The sequence below is a fragment of the Cyclopterus lumpus genome, chromosome 8 (assembly GCF_009769545.1).
Source record: "Cyclopterus lumpus isolate fCycLum1 chromosome 8, fCycLum1.pri, whole genome shotgun sequence".
NCBI lineage: Eukaryota > Metazoa > Chordata > Actinopteri > Perciformes > Cyclopteridae > Cyclopterus > Cyclopterus lumpus.
The window spans coordinates 8,665,900-8,692,742 of NC_046973.1; the positions used below are offsets into that span (position 1 = coordinate 8,665,900).

Genomic DNA, 26,843 nt, shown 5'->3' on the forward strand with positions numbered 1-26,843 from the left:
GACACAACATGACATTGTCAATACAGTGATTGATCATTGTAGTTGATACACCGTTGGACTGGGTCCGACTCAACCATCGTCATCATATGCATTTGACAAGTCTGGTAACTGTGAGTTGGTACAGCTTACACCACGACATTCTCTGCACACATTTGTGCAAGGCAAGCCATATTTTCGGCATGTGCACCTCCGGGTGGTACAGTCCTTTTTACAGCTACAACAGATGACATCCAGTAGTTCTGATGGACCGGCTGGTTGGTCGGTCTGTATTGGCAGATATCTCCTGTTTACAACGTTCCATCCAAAATCCTCTGGTCTCATATTGATGCAGGTATCTTTCCATTCCATAACGACATTTCATTTCAAAATTCACAAAATCACAATCCATGAAATGGAAGGAGGTAGAGAGGACGGAAGGAGGTAGAGAGGAGGGCGGGCGGGGCGATCAGCAGGGTCCATGGCCATGGCGCATCAGCAGGACCAAGGCAGGAGGCCGTTTCACCAGGCAGGAGGCATCAGACACAGCCAGGTCCAATGGACCCTACGAGACGTGAAGTCACAAAGACTCCGGGGAGGAAGCAGAGTAAGAGAGAGATGTAAATTCATTCATTGTGCCAGGCCTCCGTGTGTCTTTACTTTACTTTGGCGAATTTTTCGCCAAAGTAAAGTAAACATAAGTTTTTCCAATACACGTGAATTCAGCAAAAGTGAGAGGTACAGTGCATAGACAGTGGTACAGTGGAGGGTTTTAAAAACATGCCGTTAATCTTTTAATGCTTGGTAATTTTATTCCTGTTGAAAGAATGATTGTGTGTTTTTATATGGATAAATAGATACATAAATAGATGAACGTTCTTTAGCAGCTACCTGGCCCCAGGTTTGCTTTGTGGCTTTTGGGAAGTTTTTGTGGAGCCCCTGGGGTAGTTCTCGTCATTGGCAGTTATAACCCCCTTACTTATGAAAAGTTAGAACTCTGATATCTCACAATCATGATTTTGAAAACAATAATGGACCTACTATATACTATGTCATAAATGTGAGATATAACTATGACTTGCTATTGCTAGTTATTATGATCTAGTAAACCAGATTCTACACAATATCTCATAATTAGTTTTCTAACAGAATTATACATTTCACTCTTGAATTTTGTAAATTAATACAATAATGAAAATGTATTCATAATTTATAGACATAACGCGATTATTAAAGGAACTGAACAGATTAACATTTTGTGAAAAAGACTTACTCTCTTTCTTGCTTAGATGATTGATAACACTCTGTACAGTGAATATGAAGCTACAGCCAGCAGCCGAGTAGCTTATAAAGACTGGCTCTGTCCAAATGTTACAAAATCCACCTACCAGCAATCTCTATCTAAAATATTCTTTTAGATTGCAGTTGATGATCATTTTACTTTTTTTACTTAATTGTCTTTTTAAATTGTATCCTTTAGGTGCAAATTAACAATACATCAATTCATTGTATTTTAATATATACATTTAGAAAACCAGCCCTAAATCTTTGGTGATTGTGACACTCTTTAGCTTCCAAACAGAGACTGACGAAGAAGACTTTCTTTACTTAGGTTAATTTAAGAACCACCCAGACGGTCTTTTCTCTCTAACTGGTTGATTAGGTAAGTCCATCCTTCCCATCCTGTCTTAGAATCCACACACAAGAGGAGTGTGTTAAAGTCAACTACATGCACACCCTTCTCTGTCAGCAACTATAGATATTATAACTGGAATATTCCCCATCAGGAATTTTCTTTTTAAACACCTGATTTGGTCTTCATCCATCTGCAGATATGACAATTAGAACAGTCCGTCCAAACCGGGGGCAACATTTCCAGCCTCGCACGCACTGCTTCAAAAAGGTGGGTGGAAATATTTATCATCATCGTCATCATTGGTTTTATTTAGTGCTTGCTGCACATATTTTATTTGTAAGATGTTATCCTTATTGTAATCAGAAATGTACAACGTTTAAACATTACAGATATTTTATTTGTTTAAGATATTCTTAACATTCATGGATTAAAGCATTCATAAATATGTTTCACATATTTGCTTGTTTTTCTGGGAAAAACAAGTAAGAACAAAAAACATTTGCATGAGAATTACACATGATTTGTTGGCCCACAGCAGCTTGTTAAAGATCATCGATAATTCCACTTTGAATCCAATTAGCTTTGCTGCTCTGCTGCAAGGTGCACTGCAGTTGAACTATACTCTACAGTTCATCACCTGACTCACATGGAGCGCTCCTTAATGTTAAAAAACTCACTAACACGTTGGGGGGAAAAAGAAAGTCTATTTGATTACAATGAGGAACACTGTGAAATAAAAGATGAAATGATTGAAATATATCCTCTGTAACTAAGAAAAGAGAAAAGATCTCTGTTTGCCTCCATACTGAAAAACACCATTACAACTAGGTGTTGCTAGTATCTTGTCCATTCCCTATATTTTTGAATGTGTTGGATAGTTAAACTGACTGAATTTGTGAAATCTTAACCTTCAAATTAGCTTGTAATCATTTGTGTTAATTAAATGTATTGGTGCAATAATTACAACATTTCCCTCTGAAATGGAGTGAGATAGAAGTATAAATAAGCTCAAATGTAAATACTTAATAAAGTGCCTCAGAATACCACTAACGCTGATCAGATGTTGGAGTTACTTTAACAGAGGGAATGGTAATGTTTTAGGATATGAAAGCAGTCCTCTTGGAATGTGGTGCTTCATGGAAAACCTGCTCTGCAAACCATTCACATGCAAGTACTTGCATTAGCAATTTACATTCACTGGCAACATTGCAAGCTAGGTACAGTTGTGGCGGTTGAGGTGGTGGACGGATGTGTGTACAATAGTGTCTTCAAGTGTCTGACAAACTTTAACCTAAAAGAGAGAAAGTTGCATGACTTTAAACTTTTACTGTGTGGTAATTTTGCGTTCATTTGAGTAATTGTGTGACTGAATCTCAAATACTAGCGTAAAGATGGGTCCTGTGTGGACATTTAGATTTAAATATGTATTATTTCAGGATAATTCAAAAAAAAATCAGTAGAAATATAATATAATAAAAAGATTTAAGAAGGTATATAAAAAATAATATCTTTAAATTACCTTGAGAAATGCCGTGGAAAACAGCAACGTTGTAAGTCTTGATTTAAAAGAAACAGGTTTGGGGCAGACCTCAAGTGTACTTAAAGTGCATAGAAACCGTGGCTTCTGGTTCTGATCCTGGGGACGGGGAGCAAACCTGTCCCGGGTAATAGGAGTTCTATTATGCATTTGTAAATCAAACATATTTGTAAATTGTTCTGTGCGCATTTGTACATCTTTGTGTTTGCATTTGTAAGTCTCTCTGTGTGCATTTGTAAATCGAACATATTTGTAAATTGTTCTGTGCGCATTTGTAAATCTTTGTGTTTGCATTTGTAAGTCTCTCTGTGTGCATTTGCAATTATTGAAACTGATCTGACCCCATATTCAATTCAATTCAATTCAGTTTATTTTGTATAGCCCAATATCACAAATTACAAATTTGCCTCAGAGGGCTTTACAATCTGTACACATACGACATCCCTGTCCCAGGACCTCACATCGAATCAGGAAAAACTCCCCAAAAATAACCTTTCACAGGGAAAAAAGGGAAGAAACCTTCAGGAGAGCAACAGAGGAGGATCCCTCTCCCCGGATGGACAGAAGCAATAGATGTCATGTGTACAGAATGAACAGCATTTACAAAGTTACATAAACACATTACATGAATATGACAATGTATGAATGGAACTCCAATCCATGAAACAGAAGGAGGTAGAGAGGAGGGGGCAGGGCATCAGCAGGGCCAAGGTGGGAGGCCGGCTCACCAGGCATCAGACACCTCCAGGTCCAATGGACCCTATGAGACGTGAAGTCACAACGACTCCGGGGAGGAAGCAGAGTTAATAAGGTGCAATGGAGAGATGTAAATGTATCCATAAGGAGAGAGAGAAGAGGAGAGAGGTGCTCAGTGTATCCTAAAACATCCCCCAGCAGCCTATAAGCCTATAGCAGCATATCAAGGGGCTCGGCCAGGGCAAACCTGATTCAGCCCTAACTATAAGCACTATCAAACAGGAAAGTCTTATATTCTATGGCTTGAAACGCATGGCCCAAACCTTTCTGGGCAATCAATTCTTTGATGTGTAATTAAACCTCTCCTGAAAAAGCCCACTCTTAATCCAGAGGTGTTGGCTAACTACAGACCAATCTCTAACCTTCCCTTCCTCTCTAAGATCCTTGAGAAAGTAGTCGCAAATCAGTTGTGCGACTTCCTACATCAGAATAGTTTATTTGAGGAGTTTCAGTCAGGATTTAGAAAACACCACAGCACAGAGACAGCACTGGTGAAAATTACAAATGACCTCCTAATTGCATCAGATAAAGGACTCATCTCCATACTGGTATTATTAGACCTTAGTGCTGCGTTCGACACCATTGATCATGACATCCTATTACAGAGACTGGATCAGTCGATTGGCATTTCAGGTACCGCACTAAGTTGGTTTAAATCCTATTTATCAGATCGATCTCAATTTGTATTTGTAAACGATGAAGCCTCAATGACCACCAACGTTAATCACGGAGTTCCACAAGGTTCTGTGCTTGGACCAATTTTATTTACCTTATATATGCTTCCTTTGGGCAATATTATCAGGAAACACTGCATAAACTTTCATTGCTATGCAGACGATACTCAATTATATCTATCGACCAAACCAGAGGAGACCAACCAGCTCGCTAAAATTCAAGAATGTCTTAAAGACATAAAAACATGGATGACCTGCAACTTCCTGATGTTAAACTCAGACAAAACTGAAGTTATTTTACTGGGCCCTGAACACCTCAGAGATCAATTATCTGGTGATGTGGTTTCTGTAGATGGCATTTCCCTGGCATCCAACACCACTGTAAAGAATCTAGGCGTTATCTTTGATCTTTTAACTCCCACGTTAAGCAAATCTCAAGGATTGCATTTTTTCATCTACGTAACATTTAAAAAATCAGGCACATCTTGTCTCAAAAAGATGCAGAAAAGCTGGTTCACGCGTTTGTTACTTCCAGACTAGATTACTGCAACTCCTTATTATCAGGCTGCTCTAATAAGTCTCTTAAATCCCTCCAGTTGATCCAGAATGCTGCAGCTCGTGTACTCACAAAAACTAAGAAAAGAGATCACATTACTCCTGTATTAGCTGCGCTGCACTGGCTCCCTGTAAAATCAAGAATCACATTTAAAATTCTTCTCCTCACCTACAAAGCCTTGATTGGTGATGCACCATCATATCTTAAGGAGCTTGTAGTACCATATTGCCCCACTAGAGAGCTGCGCTCACTAAATGCGGGGCTACTTGTGGTTCCTAGAGTCCTAAAAAGTAGAATGGGAGCAAGAGCCTTCAGTTATCAAGCTCCTCTTTTATGGAACCAGCTTCCACTTTCAGTCCGGGAGGCAGACACAGTCACCTCATTCAAGAATAGACTTAAGACTTTCCTGTTTGATAGTGCTTATAGTTAGGGCTGAATCAGGTTTGCCCTGGTCGAGCCCCTTGATATGCTGCTATAGGCTTATAGGCTGCTGGGGGATGTTTTAGGATACACTGAGCACCTATCTCATCTTCTCTCTCCTTATGGATGAATTTACATCTCTCCATTGCACCTTATTAACTCTGCTTCCTCCCCGGAGTCGTTGTGACTTCACGTCTCATAGGGTCCATTGGACCTGGAGGTGTCTGATGCCTGGTGAGCCGGCCTCCCGTGTTGGCCCTGCTGATGCCTTGCCCCCTCCTCTCACCTCCTTCTGTTTCATGGATTGGAGTTCCATTCATACATTGTCATATTCATGTAATGTGTTTATGTAACTTTGTAAATGCTGTTCATTCTATACACATGACATCTATTGCTTCTGTCCATCCGGGGAGAGGGATCCTCCTCTGTTGCTCTCCTGAAGGTTTCTTCCCTTTTTTCTCTGTGAAAGGTTATTTTTGGCGAGTTTTTCCTGATCCGATGTGAGGTCCTGGGACAGGGATGTCGTATTGGTCAATAATCATCTTGGTTTACTGTTATGTAAATCTGCGTGCCATCCACATAATTAAGGATTAAGGAATAAGGATGTTTTTCTTTTGCAAGATGCAAGCTAGTTGGAGCATATCCATGTTAAATAGAAGTGGACCAAGAATGGGACCTTGGGGAACGCCACATATCATTGCTGTCGTTCAGATTTATAATAACCAATTTACACATTATGGTGCTGCAGGAATGAGTCCTAAAATCCAGACATGAGTCAACATTCTTGCACTTCCGGTTCCGTAATCTATAAATCAATACAATTATTGAATGTGTCTTGAAAAAAGGTGGTTTCTATCAAGAGTCTAAATGAGACGAACAAACGTCTTCACTCTTCACACTTATCCTCTTTTAGCTTAGTGGTGTTGACCTGAAATCAGGTGACTGTGGTGGAGCGTCTTTATAGCCTAACGTTAGCTTTTTACTTCTGGTGATTGCATTTCCATTTAAATATGATACGGTAGTGGTGTTCATTTGTGAAGATTATCTTGCTGAACAAATCTCTGATTAAAATCTCTACATTTCCTCCCTTATGAAGTTGTGGAACTCGTCTGTGAACTGATATATGTGGGGGATTGTGGGTCAGCGGGTCGTCCTTCAATGAGAGGATCGCCATTTCAATTCCGGGCTCCGCTATACCATGTCGATGTGTCCTTGGGCAAAATATTTAACCCCAATCTGTAAATGTTGTATGAATTTTAGTTAGTTCTGAACAGGTGGCACCTTGCATAGTAGCCCCTCCCATCAGTGTATGAATGGGTATGAACGGGTGCATAATGTAATGTAGAGTTAAAGTGCTTTCAGTGGTCGGAAGACTAGAAAAGCGCTATACAAGTGCAGTCCAATTACCATATAGTGGTTCAAGAAACACATTCTTTTATCAGTGTTGGTCTGGTGGCTCATGCTAATAACTTCCTGAATGGCCCATGGACATCTTTGCTGTTCTTCTGCTTTCAGCTAGAGGCCATTGTGGTGGAGATGCAGGATTCAAAAAGTGGGGTCAAGTGCTCGGAGCAGAAACTCAACATCAGTACCATCCCACATGTCATCACTGGTGAGACTAGACACACACATTCACAAAGCCTGAGAAAGTTCCTAAGGCTCTACAAATATTAAATAGTCTGAAGTTAATTCATGATATATTTGTACCAAGTAATGAAAGAATATGATAGGGTTATTACAATCTGCATGCAACCGGCTTTATAGGGCGCTACAGCAAAATCCAGGTGTGTATTTTAAAAGCTGCTCTTCAATTTTAGATTAGCAATGTATCAAATAACTAATGATGGGGATGCAGAGAAGATAAATATTACCTGTCTGGGCAGAGCTTCTTTAGCGTATGGTTTTGGTTTTCCAGCTCCTAAACTCAAACAGCGACTGGCAGACTCCAGCAAACACTCTAGTCAAGTCAGTAGAATTTATACACTCTAGCACCAGTAGAATATCACAAATTTGCCTTAGGGTCTTAGTCAAGAGAGCAACTGACAAGGGATGAAAGGTTTATGGTTTAGAAGATTCGAAATAAAATAGATTACATCCGGTTTTAAAAATACATGTTCTTTGTTCTTTTGTTTTTTAATATCAATATTTTATGTTTTGATATATATTTTAATGACCGAAAACTTTTGTTCCACACCTATTGACTATGGTTATTTATTCATCAAGCCATATTTGCTGTGAAATTTACTTGTGACTTCACCTGATTCGAAATGTCACAAGAATGAAAAAGAACAACAAAAAAAGATAAATCTCCCAATGTTGCATCCTTGGTCCCATTGGACTGGATTGATTTGTTATTTCTGAACTTCAATTAACTTATTTACTGACCCTTCTGACCACTTTCTATCAGTTCCTAGAAGGAAGACTATAGATGGTTGAGCAAAATTCCAGTAGATTCACAACACTTTGTCGTTGCATCATTTAAAGCACATCCTGGCAGGCTGCTGCCTTGCTGTCTAAGCTGCTAGCACAGGCTAAATAAGGCGATCCCACAATTGGATTAGATCTTTAGGCCCAAAGTGGCTTTTTAATCCAATCGAAGATCAGCGAGGGAAAGATCAGCTTGGGTAAAAAAACAAACAGGTGAACTGAAGTGGTGTGAAGTGCAAGCACCTGCTGTGAATAACTGTTTACAAAATGAATGGGTGGTGCAGAAGCCAGGGAGTGTGATTCCTCTAGAATGATTGCTACCTTTAGCCATTCATTTGTGTTTTCATCATGTCTCCTGTTATTTTGTCCATCGTCCCTGCAGTTTTCTGTGGATGTTATGTCATGATAGTCACTTTGTGTTTGGAAACACATTATTGAGCTCACGTAATTATTGACTCATTTCACATACAACAAATAAAATAATATAGCTTGCACAGTTTTCAGAAAATACTAACTAACCCCCAAAATTTTTTTGGGAATTTAGTTTTTCTATTCTCTTAATTGTAAAAAAGAAGATGTTTAGAGAGCAATCTTTTCAAACTTTATATCTTTCAATATTACCAAACCCAATTTAGCACAAAGATAATCACTAATTACAATCTCCATGTTGTAGTCAACGGAACATGGCTGTGTGCACTGTGGGCAGCAGTCATGTCCTCTGAATTAACTTAGTCCTTCTCATGCTCAAAATGTGTATTGTACATTTTCTTTTTTAATTCAATGGCACACAGTGATAAAACAAATTTATTTCAAGCACATATTAATTGTCATAGTTACTATCATTAGAAGAACCATCTAATATCAAATAAAGAAAACAGTATGGTGTGAGATGGCATACAATAGGTATGCACGACAATAACACTATTTATTATTTCAATAATTTCATATTGACTTTATTTTTTAAATTAAAATTCAAAGACACAATCAGGAAACAGAGTATTAATAGTTACTGTTGAGTGTTTCAGCTCTTTTTTGTTTCCACAGGTGTTGACGTCCTCACATGGATCACCAACAAGATGAAGACCACTCCAGAAGGTATAACACTGTACACATCATAGGTTGATTGCTAAAACAACATAAACAAAAAAAACTATTCACATGTCATTTACCTGTCTGTGTTCCAGAGGTTCAGGCCTTTGGCACCATGTTAGTGGCCTATGGCTACATCTACCCCCTGCAGAACCACAAGAAGCTGGTGATGTGCAACAACACCAGCCTCTATCGCTTCCAGGTAAAACAAAATCCTTGCTTCGTCTTTGCTACCCATTGTTGGAATCATTGTTGCACTTTAACATCACAGGGAAACAGGAGTTTTTACTTTTCATCACTAAATACAAAGACTAACTAATTGTGTGAAACAACAACCAAAATCACTTGTTCCTTCACACGTCAACATAGTGAGCTCTTAAGAAGATATGAACTAAAATATGAACAGCGTTACAGAGTTACAACACATTTAATGAATATGACAGAAATGTATGAATAATTAGCATGGACCACGATCCAGATTTCCACAATCCATTGATAATCAGATTTCATGGCAATTATTTGTGAGTATTACTTTGTACACAGATCAATATGTCTACATATAAAATGATGACTGTATTTTAGTCGAACCACAGCAGGAGGAAGGAAATTAACTGTATATTAGTTTTGATTTATATCTTTATATCCCATCAATCAGGACTTCACATTATCAGTTCTTATCCTTTATTCAACCAACAAATCAGTTTGAGGGTGTGTTTAGCGATTAACGAGCAGGTACAGACGGTCATGAGCAAGTTAGTTGACAGAGAAGATTGAATTGATCTAGGTTTTTTCATGAAACTGTGAACTGTTTTCAATCCCCCAACACGGCTGTTGATTTACCATGGGAACAATGCAGAATAATTCATTAACAGACCATTTTAAAAGACATTAAAAGACAGTGTGAATTTTCACATGCATTATTCTGAAATGGGCAATTCTGCATAAGGAGTTGTACTATTGTATTCTAAATGGCAAAGCATTATGTGTAAACATCCCATGGCAAAGTTGGGGCTGATTTATTCACTGTTGGATAGGTGAATCAATAATAATACATCATAATGTATTAGTTAATTACATTATGGTTTAATAATAAAAAGAAAGTTACTAAAGCTGTCAGTCGAACGTAGTGAAGTGAAAAGTACAATATCAACTCTGTAATATAGTACAGTTTGAGTTAAAGTAGCATGAAATGCAAATACTCAAGTATAAGTACTTTCAAGTACTGGCTGATATTATTATTATTATTATTATTATTATTATTATTATTCGGAATAAAACTGAAGAATAAAAGTGGAAGCGATTTACTAACGTTAGCTGAGAGCTTACAATAGAGCACTTTCAACACGAGTATGTTCAGTTTAAGCTTGGAAGGGAACTACAAGGGAATTACAAGAAAAGGTACAGCGCTGGTATACTGTCAAAATAAAGTGAACGCATCTACATTAAAGCAAGGATCATTTCATTGGTCAATATAACACATGACATTCTATGGGTTGGGGAATTTTGAGGGTTGTTGCTTAACAAAAATTCAGAGCACAGAAGAAATCTGTGAGCAGATGTTTCACCAGCACACAGAAGCAGCCCAAGTGTGAAGAGAAGGACTGAAGCTGGAGCACAGGAAATCTGGGCAAGCAACAACATATCTGAGTGCAAGCAAACAGTTTGATCAGAAATCCAAGCACAAGCAGGGTCTATTTCACCTCCGCCACTCTCGTCTTGGACACCGGAGATGCTGGTGATTAAGATTGGTACCCACCTACTAAGCATCAGTGATATCTGTGACAAGTGGTGCCTCCGTTGAATCCAAAGGATATTAAAAGGCAAAACCCATCCAAAAGAGATACAAAGCTATCAGCAGTTGTGTAGAGGAGGAAGAGGCTGCTGATAGACTAACACTGTCTGTGTGATGTTAAACTTTTTCAGACCCCGTACTTCTGGCCGACACAGAACTGGGTTGCAGAGGACTCTGACTATGGTACAGTATGCCAAATGGGGTGGTGGGTTACGATTAGAACAGGGGTGGGCACACTTTTTGGCTCAGGGGCCACAATTACTTTTAAAATGTGACGGACGGGCCGGCCCGGGCCAGTATCAGATGGATGGAGAGTGTTTGTGTGAACCAATATGAATTACAAGTATAAGCCAATAACTAAAAAGTAAAGAAAATGTTTTAGTGGGAACAGTGTTGTTGGTCCAGGGCGGTGTAGGGCGGTGCAGTCCAGTAGGTTTGATGTGTGTTCGTTATGCTGAGGAAAAATACTCTGGATACAGCAGTTAATTTTACAACTCTAAAACTCTTGTAGTACGAACCCTGTCTCCGGCGACATAAAGTGACATGCCAAATTCAAATTACCGGAACTCTTCGACAATTAATGTTTTACGTTTTACAACGTAATTCCAAAGCATTTATTGCGCAGCGCTCTTTTAGGCTGTTTGTGTGTTACAATGGTCCTGCCGTGCGGTCGGACATGTTCTGCTGCAGGAGAGCGCACAGAGCACTCCAAGCTCCCCCTGATGTCCGAGCTCCTTACCCTATCTCTAAGGCTGAGCCCGGCCACCCTACGGAGGAAGCTCATTTCGGCCGCTTGTATCCGAGATCTCGTTCTTTCGGTCATGACCCAGAGTTCGTGACCATAGGTGAGGGTTGGAACGCAGACCAACCAGTAAATGGAGAGCTTTGCCTTCCGGCTCAGCTCCCTCTTCACCAAGATGGACCGGTACAGCGCCTGTTTTACTGCTGCAGCCGCACCGATCCGCCTGTCGATCTCCCGCTCCACCTTACCCTCACTCGTGAACAAGACCCCGAGATACTTGAACTCCTTCGCTTGGGGTAGGCAGTTTGGCCCACCTGGAGGGAGCAATCCGCCGGTTTCCGGCAGAGCACCATGGCCTCAGATTTGGAGGTGCTAACTCTCATCCCTGCCGCTTCGCACTCGGCTGCAAAACGCCCCAGTGAATGCTGGAGGTCACGTTCCGAGGAGGCAAACAGGACCACATCATCCGCGAACAGCAGAGAGGCGATCCCGAGACTCCCGAACCGGAACCTCTCTGCCCCCTGGCTGCGCCTAGATATCCTGTCCATGAAGGTCACGAACAGGACCGGTGATAAAGGGCAGCCCTGGCGGAGGCCAACACCCACCGGGAACGTGTCTGACTTACTACCGAGGAGACGAACACAGCTCCTACTGCAGGCGTACAGAGACCGGATGGCCCGTGCCAACGGGTCCGGCACCCCATACTCCCGCAGCACCCCCCACAAAAACCCCCGAGGGACCCGGTCGAAAGCCTTCTCCAGGTCTACAAAGCACATGTAAACTGGTTGGGCAAACTCCCAGGACCCCTCCAGTAATCTTGCGAGGGTAAAGAGCTGGTCCACTGTTCCACGACCGGGACGGAATCCGCACTGTTCGTCTTGAATCCGAGGTTCGACAAGCGGTTGGAGCCTCCTCTCCAGCACCCTGGCATAAGCTTTTCCCGGGAGGCTGAGCAGTGTGATACCACGATAGTTCGAGCACACTCTCCGGTCGCCCTTCTTGAAGATGGGAACCACCACCCCGGTCTGCCAGTCCATGGGCACTGTTCCCGACCCCCATGCGACACTGAAAAGGCGTGTCAACCAAGACAGCCCAACAATGTCCAGCGCTTTCAGCATCTCAGGGCGGATCTCATCCACCCCTGGCGCCTTGCCACCAAGGAGCTTTTTGACTACCTTGAAACCACCCCAAAGTCTTCCGGCGCTGCCCCCTCTCCGGGGGACATGTTGGCCGGGTTTAGGAGTTCCTCAAAGTGCGCTTTCCACCGCCCGACGATGTCCCCAGTCCGGGTCAGCAGTTCCCCCCCCCCTGTTGAGAACAGCCTGGGATAGACCCTGCTTTCCCTTCCTGAGCCGTCGGATGGTTTGCCAGAACTTCCTTGAGGCCAACCGAAAGTCCTTCTCCATGGCCTCCCCGAACTCCTCCCATGCCCGAGTTTTAGCCTCCGCGACCATCGCAGCTCCAGCCCTTCTGGCCCGCCGGTACCCGTCAGCTGCTTCAGGAGACCCCTGGGCCAGCCAGGCCCGAAAGGCCTCCTTCTTCAGTTTGACGGCTTCCCTCACCCCCGGTGTCCACCACCGGGTTCTCGGGTTGCCGCCACGGCAGGCACCGATGACCTTCCGGCCACAGCCCCGAGCAGCCGCGTCTACAATAGAGGCTTTGAACAAGGTCCACTCGGATTCCATGTCCCCAGCCTCCCTCGGGATTTGTGAGAAGTTCTTCCAGAGGTGGGAGTTGAAGACCTCCCGGACAGGATCCTCTGCCAGACGTTCCCAGTTCACCCTCACTACACGTTTGGGCTAGCCAGGTCTTTCTAGCCGACTCCCCCGCCATCTGATCCAACTCACCACCAGGTGGTGATCAGTTGACAGCTCTGCTCCTCTCTTCACCCGAGTGTCCAAGACATACGGCCGCAGATCAGATGATACGATTACAAAGTCGATCATTGATCTCCGGCCTAAGGTGTTCTGGTATCAGGTACACTTATGAGCCACCTTATGTTCGAACATGGTGTTCGTTATGGACAAACTGTGGCTAGCACAGAAGTCCAACAACAAAACACCATTCGGGTTCAGATCGGGCAAGCCGTTCCTCCCAATCACGCCCCGCCAGGTTTCTCTGTCATTGCCCACGTGAGCGTTGAAGTCTCCCAGGAGAACTATGGAGTCGGCAGGCGGCGCCCTTTCCAGGACCCCTCCCACCGATTCCAAGAAGGCCGGATACTCCGAAATGCTGTTCGGTGCATAAGCACAAACAACAGTCAGAGCCTTACTCCCCGCAACCCGTAGGCGCAGGGAGGCGACCCTCTCGTTCCCCGGGGAAAACTCCAACACAGCGGTGCTCAGCCGCTTTCGTTTTCGATTACATTCTAAAAAATACTCTACATATCTGGATGTGGAGCATCCTTCAGCTCAACTGAGAGTGAGGTGTTGAAATAAGAAGTCTAAACTAGCCTTTCAGATTACAAGGTGTATTTTGACAGATCTAGACTAGTTTCTTATTTCTACAGCCTGGCTTAACACATCCTATCTGTGTCCTGAAACGGATACTACTATTCTCTGATTATTGGTATGACATTGTAAACAAGTTTCACTTTTGTAATGTGATTAGTAATGACTTTTTTCTTTTCTGACTGAAGCCATTTACCTGGCAAAGAGAAACATCCGCAAGAAAGGCATGCTAGAACCCTACGAACAGGTTTGTGTTTGAGTGTCGAATGGTTGTGTGTGTGTAACAAATGTGCTGCTCTCCTTCTATATAAAGCCAAAGGCCTCATGCTTTACTGACTGTGAGCAAGAGTTGATTTGTTTTCTACTGACACATATTGGCTCTAGATGCAGGGTGGCAACAAGCATTTGGCCATGAAGCTTTACTCTGTGATTTTAAATTTCCTCCCAGCTCTCCGTTTAAGGTTTAACAGTGTCTGCAGTGAAATGTGGGACTTTATGAGCCTTATTGGATATTTCATCTTTAGTATCTACTGTTATTTTGGGTGTATGCTATTATATTATATTATCTTCATGTGTAAAATCAGTGTAGTGTTGTTGTCGTGTTGTTGATACAATTCACATCATTAATTCATGTTGACTCAACATGAGGTTTAATGGATCCTTGTTCCTATTGGAATATAGTTTCACTTATCTCCTTTAATCCTTCTTCTTACTGCCACTCTCCATATACAGATGAGCAGTGATTTTACTCCATGTTTGTGTTTTAAACAGACACATTACAGCCACCTCCATGATTGGATGAACCACAAGTGGGACTTCATTGTGATGCAGGCCACTGAGCAGTACAAGTAGGTGAAGCCATTACAGCTTGGATTCTTTTTGGAGGGCATTTCACTTTACTTGGTAGTGAAGTAGGAGATATCCTGTGTCCGGCAGTTCAACTTTTAAATGAAGAAAATTTGCATATTCATAAATTCTGGATCAATAAGGAAGAACAAATATGTTGGAGGGACACTTTAAGCTGAATGCGCATATATACCTGCAGGTTTTGGCATTTCACCGGTTGATAACAACACCAAAACACCAGACAGATGTATACGGGATCAGGTGTCGTATCAGGCTTGAGTTATGTTCATTCTTTCTTGGCTTTCTTGAAGAAACGTTACTTTCTTGATTCTTGTGTTTCTGAGTTTGTACTCGGTTGAATGCACTTATTGGAAGTCGCTTTGGATAACAGCATCAGCTAAATGATGTAATGTAATGTAATATGTGTGTGTGTGTGTGTGTGTGTGTCTGTGTGTGTGTGTGTGTGTGTCAGGTAGGGTTGCAAAGGGGCGGAAAGTTTCCGGTAAATTTCCGGTAAATTTCCAGAAAGTTTCCACGGGTATTTTGTCTCGGGAATTTTGAAAAAAAACATTCTGTTGTTTTTGAACGTCTTTGTCATCAGTGTTGCGTCTGAACGTTTCAGCCCTATGCCTGGCAAGTGTGAGAGCGCCGAGTTGCGTAGAGGCCAAGAGCGGTATTGCAGACAGATAGAGATTTCAATTATAGCTCGCAACATATTGAAAAAAATAACTGAACTAGTTCATTTTTTGGAGCTGTGAACTTAGTTAAAAAATTTGAATTATGAACTATGAACTGAACTTCATGTAGAAAGTGAACTTTCCCAACACTGTTTGTCATTACCTAGCATATTGGTTACTTGGTAAACTGAAGCCATGTTTATTTTAATACCAAGTTTATTTGTATACAGTAGACTAACTTTTTACAGCAGTGAGGAGGACGTTGATGAGGTCCAGGAAGAAAGCATTTAGACCTGAAAGGATTCAGGGAAAAACACACAAAGAAATGTGGGTTGGGGGGTGGTGATCATAGGGAATACACCTTTTTTATTCAACGTTCATGTTTTTGTTGTTCGTTGAAAGAATAAAGTTCTACTCACAAAATGTCAAAAAAGTCAAAAATGTCATTTTTAAAAGTTGTATTATAAATGTTTGCATGCATGTCTGCTCATGACAAGGTAAATACAGTTAAATTACCCCAACATTTCCAGTTTCTTCCCGTTAATTCCCGTATATTCCCGTTTCTTCCCGTTAATTCCCGTTTCCAACTTTGAATATTCCCGGAATTTTGCAACCCTGGTGTCAGGGCTGGTAAGGAGAGGAAGAAGCCGGATCGTGTGGTGTTTGACTGTCAGGAGAGGGCATACTGGATAGTCAACAGGCCCCCGGTCAGTGTCTCTGTCTGAATATGTCATATAATCCAAATAAATTCATAATAACTATATCCACAGTAGACTGTAGCAGCAGAAATACCTCATTATCATATTTCCTGTACATTCCTCATGAACCTGTCCTGTGCATGTCCAGCTTCGTACTCACAGTGCTATGGACTGTGGTCCAGAACGTCTTATTGATCCCACCGCAGATGAGGTAACAGGTCAGTATGCACTCACGCACACACACGCATGCACGCACGCACGCACGCACGCACGCACGCACGCACGCACGCACGCACGCACGCACGCACACACGCACGCACGCACAGTGACTGAGGGATTGAGGTCAATTGGTCTTTTAAGAAACTTACTGGAGCTTAACATGGAGAGTAATACTGCTGGAGGATCTCTAGACATCCACTAATCGTGGGTGAAATTAGTTAGAAGTCGATTAATTCATTTATGTGATTCACATTTAATAGGATACATTTCTGATCAATGTGTTTTGGTTGTCATGGCAACGACCCCTGCTGTGGTCAACATCAGGTCCATAACAAGAGCTCATCAATCCTGCATTTAGAAAACAAAGCCCAAACTCTGTTGTATTGTGAGAGTGTCAACTTTTCTGTGTTGCTGTTTCTGTGTTACTAACTTGACTTAAGGTTCTTATCAAATTCTTAGAAGCTTATGTTCCCTTTTCTTTCCAAGGACTTACCTTTTACCGTGCGAAAACACAGTGTAGCTTGTCGATGTGTTGTCTGGATGCGACACACATTGCGCTGTGGCATCTGTTCTCAGTCCTGCAAGGCTCTTGGCTTGTTTTGCTTGTATACAGTTTTAAAATAGAAGCTCAAACACATCCATCGATTTCTTCTGACCAATATGTTCCTCCCATAGGTTTAAATTAATCTATTTCTTTAATTTAAATTTGACTGTGTATTTGTTGGTGATAAATCTGTCCACAATGCTGTTAGCATAACAGCTATCCTGAGCATTTACTCTATTCCTCTACAATTCAGAGGGAAATCATGTCATTTTTGCTGTGCTACATTTACCGAACAGCTTTAGTTAGTTACTAGTTACTTTCCAGATGAAGTTTTGACAAACATACAATGAGTTTATAAAATAGGATGTTCCAGAATAAATCTAACAAGTTATACAATGGTTCAATTACTTCCAACTCGACCAACTATAACATTAAAACACTCGCACACACTTTTTTCATCATGATGAGTACTTTGTAATTGCATTTAGCTGATAATTAAATTGCAATGGATTATGTTTATACTGCAGTATTGCTACCAGTACACAAGCAGATATTTTTAGATTGTATTTGTTCGTACAATAAAACAAAGCAGCAACATCTAGCAGAAACAATACATAATCTAGTTGTGTTCACGCACCTACAACAGCAGTCTGTCTTTACTAGAGAATAGTCAGTTCTCGTCAGATATGATCAGCAGGAATACTTTGGCTCATTTGACAGGACCTAAATCTATATTTGACATTTGACCTATATGTAGTTACCTGTATAGAGAAACTAATTAATTTGTTGCATTTCTTCTTTCTATCTCTCTCTCTTTTCACAGATCTCCTTACAATGATGAAGATAAGAGAGTAAAGCGTTACAAAACTGAAATAGTTCTTTCCCAGATTGTGTCCCATGTAGTTTTTAGTCAGTCTCTCCTGGAAAGAGTGTTGTTATAATTGTATTAATTAATGGTAAATCAACCAAGCTGGTCCTTTTGTCTAATTCCTACAATAATTCCATTATAAATTGGTCATATGGGAGAAATGCTGAACATTTTTACTTCCAGCATAAAACAGGCATTTACAAAATGTGGTAAATTAAAAGCCCAGTTTAGACATTTTTTTTACTTTTACTGGAATTGTTATTACAGTAAAGCCAGAATCTTTCCAAATACTGAGTATATTTTCCGAAAAGCTGCTGCAAATGAATTGATCTTGGCTGCAATATTCACAAATAACTCAGTATCAAGTATCTTTTAACCTGGAGGAGGTGTGTTTTGTTCTTTTCCACCTTTAACAGTGGTAGCTTTAATTTAGTGTAACAGAATGGATAGCATTAGGATGTTGCCTAATGCTCAATCCTTTGTTATAGCTACCTTTAAATGTTGTGTTCTCACGGTAACATGAGCCTAACAAACGGTTCCCATGGTAATATTATTTCTTCTTGTGTCTCAGAAAATCACCTTTGATGCGTGCAGACGCATGGTAAGTCATAGTAATTAATAAGCAATGATGTTAAAAAATATGTACCTTGATATAATGTTGAATTCATAGCACACCCACATTTCCTCCAAGCTAATTGTTGATGGTTTTCAAGCAGTAAAGTCAGCTGAGTTTCAGTGAGCTGGACCTTTTCATGGGATTTCCTTATTAGTTACATTACACACTGCAATTAAAACATGTTTTATTGCTAATAAGCTAAGTTTGTGATTAAAAATGTATTGATGTAAATCCAAAAGTTTGGCAGCATGTATGTACATCACGCATAACTTTTGAACTCTACAAATATAACATTTGGATTTGCATTAATACATTTTTAATCACACATTTATGTTAAGTGCAATGAACATTTTTTGGATTGAGGTGTTTTGCGCTGAAATCAAATTTTTTGGCTAATTCAAAGACACAGCTGTAACCCAAGGATTGTCTCATGTCTGATTACAGATTTGAAAGGGGGTAGTTGTATATTCTTTGATTTATACAACTTTGATAAAGATTACATTTTAAATTGTTCCTCTGTCATTCTAGAACATGTTCTACCAACAAGCTATCATGAGGTCAAAGGTCAAATCTAGCGTGTCCCTTGGAGCGTAAGTTCCTCTGATTTCTTATCTATTTGGCAACCTTTCAATGGGTTAACATCAATTTGAAAGATGTTCTTTTTAATAAGACTTATCTTGTAATAACATTTCTCATAACTATGAGATATGTGTCTGCTCATTATATGATTATGATATAAAATATGATATCTTGCAGGCCTAATTACAAGAACAAGATCTTGGGATAATCTGTTAAACATTGGCTGGACTAGTTTGGAAACATTGACATGGATTTGATTGGTCTCATGATTGCCCACGATTTCTGCAGACTGGCCAAGTACGTCACAACCTACAAAAACCACGACCCGTTCCTGGCTCCCTGTCTACCCAGCAACCCGTGGCAAACAGATAATGACACATACTGGACTTGCAACACGAGACGGTGAGGGCTGCTGCAGATACTTAAAGATATCTCAATAATAAAAAGACCTCTTCTAATCTCGACAAAGACTTTAGATTGTGAGCCTCTATTTTAGGGGGCAAGGTAGTCAGAAGACTACAAAGGTGCTATATGAATGCAGTTTTGCATTTACTATCTTTTCTCATTCACTATAAACAGATGATTTCAACCATGCAAATATTGACACTGTCTTGCAAAAATGTTATCAGCATGGAAACTTTGCAACCACAGGGGCAAACTCTCTGGACCTGGCTTATACAAACACAGAGAGTTATAAAAGGCTGTTTACAGACCAATTGTAATTTGGACCAGCTGGAGCTACATCAACCTTACAAGACGGTTTTCACTGCTCAGACTGGACATGTTCCAGGAAGCAGAGCCACCTTTGAACTTGTAACTGAACTGGAGTATGCAGCTTTTGTGTTTGGCTACATCAGCCAGTGCACAATGTATTCAATTCAATTAAATTCAGTTTTTTTTGTATAGCCCAAAATCACAAATTACAAATTTGCCTCAGAGGGCTTTACAATCTGTACACATACGACGTCCCTGTCCCACGACGTCACATCGGATCAGGAGAAACTCCCAAATAATAGAGAAAAAACTTTCACTAGGAAAAAAGGGAAGATCCTTTGAGGAGAACAACAGAGGAGGATCCCTCTCCCCGGATGGACAGACGCAATAGATGTCATGTGTACAGATGAACAGCATTACAGAGTTACAACACATTCAATGAATATGACAGAAATGTATGAATAATTAGTAGTATGGCATGGACCACGATCCAGACCTCCACAATCCATGAAACAGAAGGAGTTAGAGACGGGGGGCATCCACAGGGCCATGGCAGGAGGCCGATCCACCAGGCAGGAGGCATGAGGCATCACAAAAGAGGCCAGACCAATGAGGTAGGAGGCACAGAGAAGGAGGCAGGGCCATTGGGAAGGAGGCTAGGTCTAGGCCAGAGGCTGGATACAGGAAGCAGAGGCAAGGAGTCAGGACCAGCTTCAGAAACAGCCAGGACCCTATGAGACGTGAAGTCACAAAGACTCTGGGGAGGAAGCAGAGTTAGTAATGTGCAATGGAGAGATGTAAAATTCATCCATAAGGAGAGAGAGAAGAGGAGATATGTGCACAGTGTATCCTAAAATGTCCCCCAGCAACCAATAGGCCTATAGCAGCATGTCTAGGGGCTGGACCAGGACAAACCTGATTCAGCCCTAACTATAAGCACTATTAAAGAGGAAAGTCTTAAGTCTACTCTAAAATGAGGTGACTGTGTCTGCCCCCCGGACTGAAAGTAGAAGCTGGTTCCATAAAAGAGGAACTGGAAAACTGAAGGCTCTGGCTCCCATCCTAATTTTGAAGACTCTAGGAACCACGAGTAGACCCGCATTGAGTGAGCGCAGCTCTCTAGTGGGGCAATATGGTACTATAAGCTCACTAGTGGGGCAATATGGTACTACAAGCTCCTTTAGTTATGATGGTGCATCACCAATCATGGCTTTGTAGGTGAGGAGAATAATTTTAAATGTGATTCTTGATTTTACAGGGAACCAGTGCAGAGCAGCTAATACAGGAGTAATGTGATCTCTTTTCTTAGTTTTTGCGAGTACACGAGCTGCAGAATTCTGGATCAACTGGAGGGAGTTAAGAGACTTATTAGAGCAGCCTGTAATAAGGAATTGCAGTAATCTAGCCTAGAAGTAACAAACGCGTGAACCAGTTTTTCTGCATCGCTTTGAGACAAGATGTGCCTGATTTTTGAAATGTTACATAGATGAAAAAATGCAATCCTTGAGATTTGGTCTATGTCACCATCTCCAAGAATATCACCATCCGTGTTAACCAGAAGCTATGGATGTCCACTGAGGTACCTGCGTTTCATGGAAGCCATCAGATCTATACGGCTAATCTGTCCCGGGACATCAGGAGAGCAAAGTGCATGTATCAATGGGAAAAATCCAAATCCATCTCCCAGACACAAAAAAATTCGCCATATGAATGAGGACCTATCCCCCATGCGACCAGGTACTTTTTCGGTCCGTGGCCGATGTCAGGCGAACCCCAGCAATAGTAAACTTGAGCAAGGCTGCTGCACCTGTGTGCCTGGACAAGCTCAGAGACCAGTTGGCAAATTTGCTCACAAACATTTTTAACATCTCCAGCATTCAACACAATTATTCCCCAGATGCTGGATTCTGTATTGTCGCAGAGACAGTATGCATTGGAATCATCACCTCTGCTTCCACCACACTCCCTTGGGATGTGTACGAAGCACACTGCTGGTCACACTAATGCCAGCCTCCCCAACCATCCTGCCCAATGTTCATAGAGGAACTATAGAGAGCAGCATCCTGACCAGCCTCATCTGGACAGCTACTGTTCATATCCATAGTATCATAGCACCAACCAAAAATGCAACTGTAGCCCAACAACCATGTCCCACCATGTACAGCTGTACCAATTTCTGAATGTTTGATTGTGTAAATTACACTTATTTTAATTTTTATTACGCTCTATAGAGACGGGTCTGCATAGTGAATGTATCATATTCCAAACCGAAGTTATGTCTGTAAAAGTGTAGTGTGGATGCTTTCTAAAGGCACAGTCATGCAGCAGTAAGACTCAGTGAGTGACTCAACCCCTGTTTGTGTCCAGAGTTGACGTTCCCACTAAGATGCGAGTCGAGCGCTGGTCGTTCAGCTTGTTTGAGCTGCTGAGCGACCTGCGAGGCCGAGACGACTTCAAGACCTTCCTCAAGAAGGAGTTTAGCGGTATGTTACAAGTCTTTAATTTTCTCAACCTACCTGATAGTAAGACTAAGGCAGGTAATGGCATAGCAATGTCATCATTGTGATATTGTTGCTCCTCCCTTGTCAGAGGTATTTTTTTATGCAACGTTTTTTCATTTCCTGTATGCAGAATATTCTTTGAGGTACAAAAACAAGATCTCAAGACATGCAGCTCACACTTGACATGTACTTCAATGCACAACTGAGTTTTGCTCAGTGATGAGCAGGGGCATCCTTCAATCAGAGGATCGGCGGTTCGATCCTCCGGCTCCGCTAGCCCATGTCGATGTTTCCTCGGATTTCCCCAAATTGCTCACGTATTTGTGCCTACGGTGTGTGAATGTTAGTTAGTCCTGATGAGCAGGTGGAACCTTGCATGGTGGCTTCTCCCATCAGTGTATGAATGGGTGTGAATGATGTCAGTAGTACATACCTTCAGCGGGGTTGTTAATCAACATTATACAATAACTCTCTCCTGGTGCCACGCCTGTGTTTAAAAAAACAATAATAATATAATAAATGACTGGTCAAATGTATACGTGTGTATCCTAGGGGAGAACTTGGCTTTTTGGGAGGCAGCTGAAGAACTGAAGTGGGGCACAGGATCTTCCATGACATCAAAGGCTGAGACCATTTTCAAGTAAGAAAAGAAAAAAAAGAACTGTGTGTGTGTGTGTGTGTGTGTGTGTGGTAGGGGGCATCCTGTCACGGATCGAAGACCAGGGACCCAAGCACAATGGACGAAACAGAGTAAGCAAATAATAATCCTTTACTGGAGTAACGGCAGGAACAGAACACACAGAAACAGGGAAACAGACTATGGCACGCTGGAGAACTTGGTCTCCAAGACAATCTGGCAGAGGACAAGTGCAAGTGAGGGAACCTAAGTAGTGAGTGACTAACGAGGGAATGGGTTGCAGGTGAGATGGGCGTGAGAACCAGGTGAAGGGAATGAAGGATGATCAGGTGTGAATGACCGGGTCTGAAATCACGAGAGTTAATAGACAAACAGATCTAATGAAAACAACTATTAACAGAAATAAGGTGTGGAGCTGAACTGTTACACATCCATTGTCACATACTAAACAGAATTGAAAGAAAAAACTTTTATTGACTGTTTAATATCATCATTGACTCGGCTCCTCCCTCCCCTTAACTGTGACAACAACTGCCTCAGTAGCAAAAGGTAATCTGCAAGGCTAAAAACAAGTGATATCGGTGAGAAGAGGAGCCTGCGATGAGACCAAAGCCCACCCAGCCACAGAAATATCAGCTGCCGAACCACCAGACTTCAAACTTTTTATCTGGCTGTGAGATTCCTTAATTTAGCCTCCACCCTCCACTTATGTTCTAGTTATGTTTTCTTTTTGAGTTTGTATTGTCCTGATTGTAAGGGAGCCAGCAGTCAATGACGGTGTAGTCAAAAAGATAGGTTGTCAATAAAGTGTTTTAAGAAAGTTTGAATCAACCCTGCTACGAGTGGCCCTTGAGCATAGTCATAAATGAGCGCATGTATTCGGCTGTAGGGTCCAATACGCATGTTTTGTTGTGGGACAGACAGACACAGAGATACACTCACACTAACGCAAAGACATACGGTCAAATACATAATCTCCTTGCTGAGATCAAAAATTGGTGTGCCTTGTAAAATTCTGCATTGAATTTAGAAACACATGGTGGTGGGGGTTACGCAGCACTGTATTGTGCCTCATTGTCTATAATGTCAAGCAAATAACTTTGAACACTACTGAGTCCCACATAAGCAAAAGTCACTGAGACACTTCTATTGCATTTTACATTTCGGCAGAAACGTTTCATTTATGTTAGCATAATGTACTACCTTTTGTGTACACATAATACCACATACATAGTTTGATAACATGGACCATATATTCTTCAGAGTAAGTAGCTGATTAATAAAATTGTTTTTTTAGGGACTTTAGTACTTCTATGTCTAAGCAGTTTGATATTTCCAAACAAAGTTAGTAGACAACCTAATCCCAATCTCATCCAAGATGTTGAACTGGAGTGTGTGTGTGTGTGTGTGTGTGTTTAGGACCTTCCTAGCCCCCGGTGCCCCCCGCTGGATCAACATTGATGGCAGGACAATGGGTCTGACAGTGAAAGGCCTTGAGCATCCTCACCGCTACGTGCTGGAAGCAGCCCAGACCCACGTGTTTCTGCTCATGAAGAAGGTGCGTCTGTGTACTGGGTTTCTTATCCTGTTACTAATAAGGGTTTAATGGCTAATGTGGGGATCTACTGAGATCTCTTGTTTACATGCATTCTAAAAAATGTATTTTGTGAAACTGAGGTCACCCTCAGTCTTGTGTGCTTTCATTGGTGCAGGATACTTTCTTCCGTTACCTCAAGTCACCAGTGTACAAAGACATCCAGAAGAAGGCAATTAACCCTGATCCTCATAACTTCAGGTTGGTGGCTGATCCCTTCCATACCCTTGTTGACCACACATGCATGTCAATGGAATGTGCTGCCCAGAAAGACATTAGTCTTTAAACACTTGAGCTCTGTGGAGTACCCAGAATAATGTGACACAGTGCTTGTCAGTGCTTAACCTCTATTGTATTGATGTATTGAGTCCAAATGTTTTTTATTGAATAGAAACTGTATGGCTAGATATCAGAAAATAGGTTCCATAGTTTGGAGAAACTAAACCTTTAACCTTTTAAGGCTGCATAGTGAACATCAGGCATCATGGCCTGGTCTCACCATAAAATTAATCTGAACTTCATGTCTGCCCACTAAACTACACCACAGGTTTCAACTGTCAGAATGCTGAACCGGCTTCTTTAAACCAACTGAAAGCCACTGAAAAACTGTTCTTCCCTACAGAGAGTGGCTTTTCAATCATCTTGACTTCATCATGTTTCTGTTTCCACCATAGTCCAGCCCAGCTGGAGCAAAATGCTCAGAGCCGAAGCCTCGGCATCCATCCCATCATCCTCTGGCAGCAGGAGGAGGAGGAGAAGGCCAAGGCCGCTGCTGCCTCTGCTCCTGTCGACGTCAAGGCCATGATGAGCAAAATAGACAGGAATAAATAGATATGTGTATCTGCTTGTGTATTCTACATGTAATGTCTCACGCAGTACTAGGGATGGGACCATATATAGGATTTTATTACGAATCGCAATAAAAAACACTCCATATAAGTTGATTGTGGTGAATTCCCATTATTGGCATAATGACGAATATCGTCACGAGTAAAGCTGAGAAGTGAAAAATAGAGTCTGCTTTAAAAGATACAGAAATCTGGCAATTTTATTTATTTATTCATCCATTCTTTATAGATCCAGGGGAACCTTATGATTTATGATTACCTTATTTACGACTTTGGTTGCTTTTCACTTGATGTCGTACTTGTTTCTCAACAAAACGGAGGTAGAGATAAAGTGATTCTAGTATCTTTTATTGTCAATTGAAGCATATTTTGATTATCAGGATAATATTCTGACTCAAAATGTTTTTCCTGGATAATCGTGATTTGTTTTATATCTTCCCATGATTGCACAGTACCAACACAGGAACCGGTCCTCCTGTTAGGAGGTATAGACTGTACACAAGTTTTTGCTTTGTTCATACAGTGTATTCATAATGAATGTTGTTCTGTTTTAAATAATGATCAAATGTGAAAAATCCAGTATTGGTTATGGAAGGCTTACTAAACAGGCCTACTAGGCACATGCCCAGGGCCCCCTGACCCCGATGTTGGAAGTGACTCTTGTCTTGTTGGAAAGTCAATCAAATGACTACAAAAAGATACAAAACAATTCCGAATATACACAAACCACAGAGACATGCAAAAGAAGACAACACTACAGAGACAAAAAATGACCACAAACAGGCATAGAAGGGGTACGAGGGTCATTGTACATGCCTGTGCCAAGGGGTCCATAGTCTCATAATCGTCCATAGTTTTCATTGTCACAGACACATATTCAACTGAAAGACTCTCTGACTCTCCAGAAATTAGGGCTTTTTTTAGAAAGTCAGAGATTTTCTAGAGACTTCCCAAAAGTATGTTGTGTCGCTATACAAGTTATGTTAGTCAACATTTGTATCAACAATTCAAATGCGTTTCATGTTTGTTACTTCAATACAATAAATATTATTAGCATATGTTACATCAGCCATTTGGTTCAAAGCCAATCTGATTAATTAGCATTTTTTCTTTAACTGAGCTTGTATTAGTTCTATTTTGTTCATACATATTACCCTTTCTTGTAAACATATGAGGAGGTACTGAATTGGAACCAGGAAGTCAAAATCCACCATATATTATGACAGTACATTGAAGTAAAAGAGAGCTAATTTATCTAATGAGAATATGCACACAATGCAAACCTGGTTACTTTCCCAAATGTAATAAATGAGATCAAGATTAACAGACTTTGTTGCGTTTTTGTGCGTCACAAACAAGGGACTTCAAACAGATGTTCTAATGTAGTTCAAAAACTACTTTCCACAGCAGGCTGTACATTCCAATATGCTGGCATCTAATCAACTGA

General features: G+C 41.3%; 1 protein-coding gene across 1 annotated transcript; it reads left to right on the forward strand.

Annotated features, from left to right (window-relative positions):
• The first annotated feature begins 1,724 nt into the window (after nucleotides 1–1,724).
• rgs9a (regulator of G protein signaling 9a) lies at nucleotides 1,725–25,379 on the forward strand. Its single transcript, XM_034539648.1, has 17 exons — nucleotides 1,725–1,879; nucleotides 7,071–7,167; nucleotides 9,027–9,077; nucleotides 9,167–9,273; nucleotides 10,995–11,046; nucleotides 14,244–14,302; nucleotides 14,827–14,903; nucleotides 16,204–16,285; nucleotides 16,425–16,487; nucleotides 18,479–18,508; nucleotides 19,052–19,113; nucleotides 19,391–19,504; nucleotides 22,184–22,299; nucleotides 22,870–22,957; nucleotides 24,374–24,512; nucleotides 24,667–24,749; nucleotides 25,223–25,379. The coding sequence occupies exons 1-17, from the start codon at nucleotides 1,811–1,813 to the stop codon at nucleotides 25,377–25,379; spliced, it is 1,446 nt and encodes a 481-aa protein (XP_034395539.1). The 5' UTR covers nucleotides 1,725–1,810.
• The last annotated feature ends 1,464 nt before the right edge of the window (nucleotides 25,380–26,843 follow it).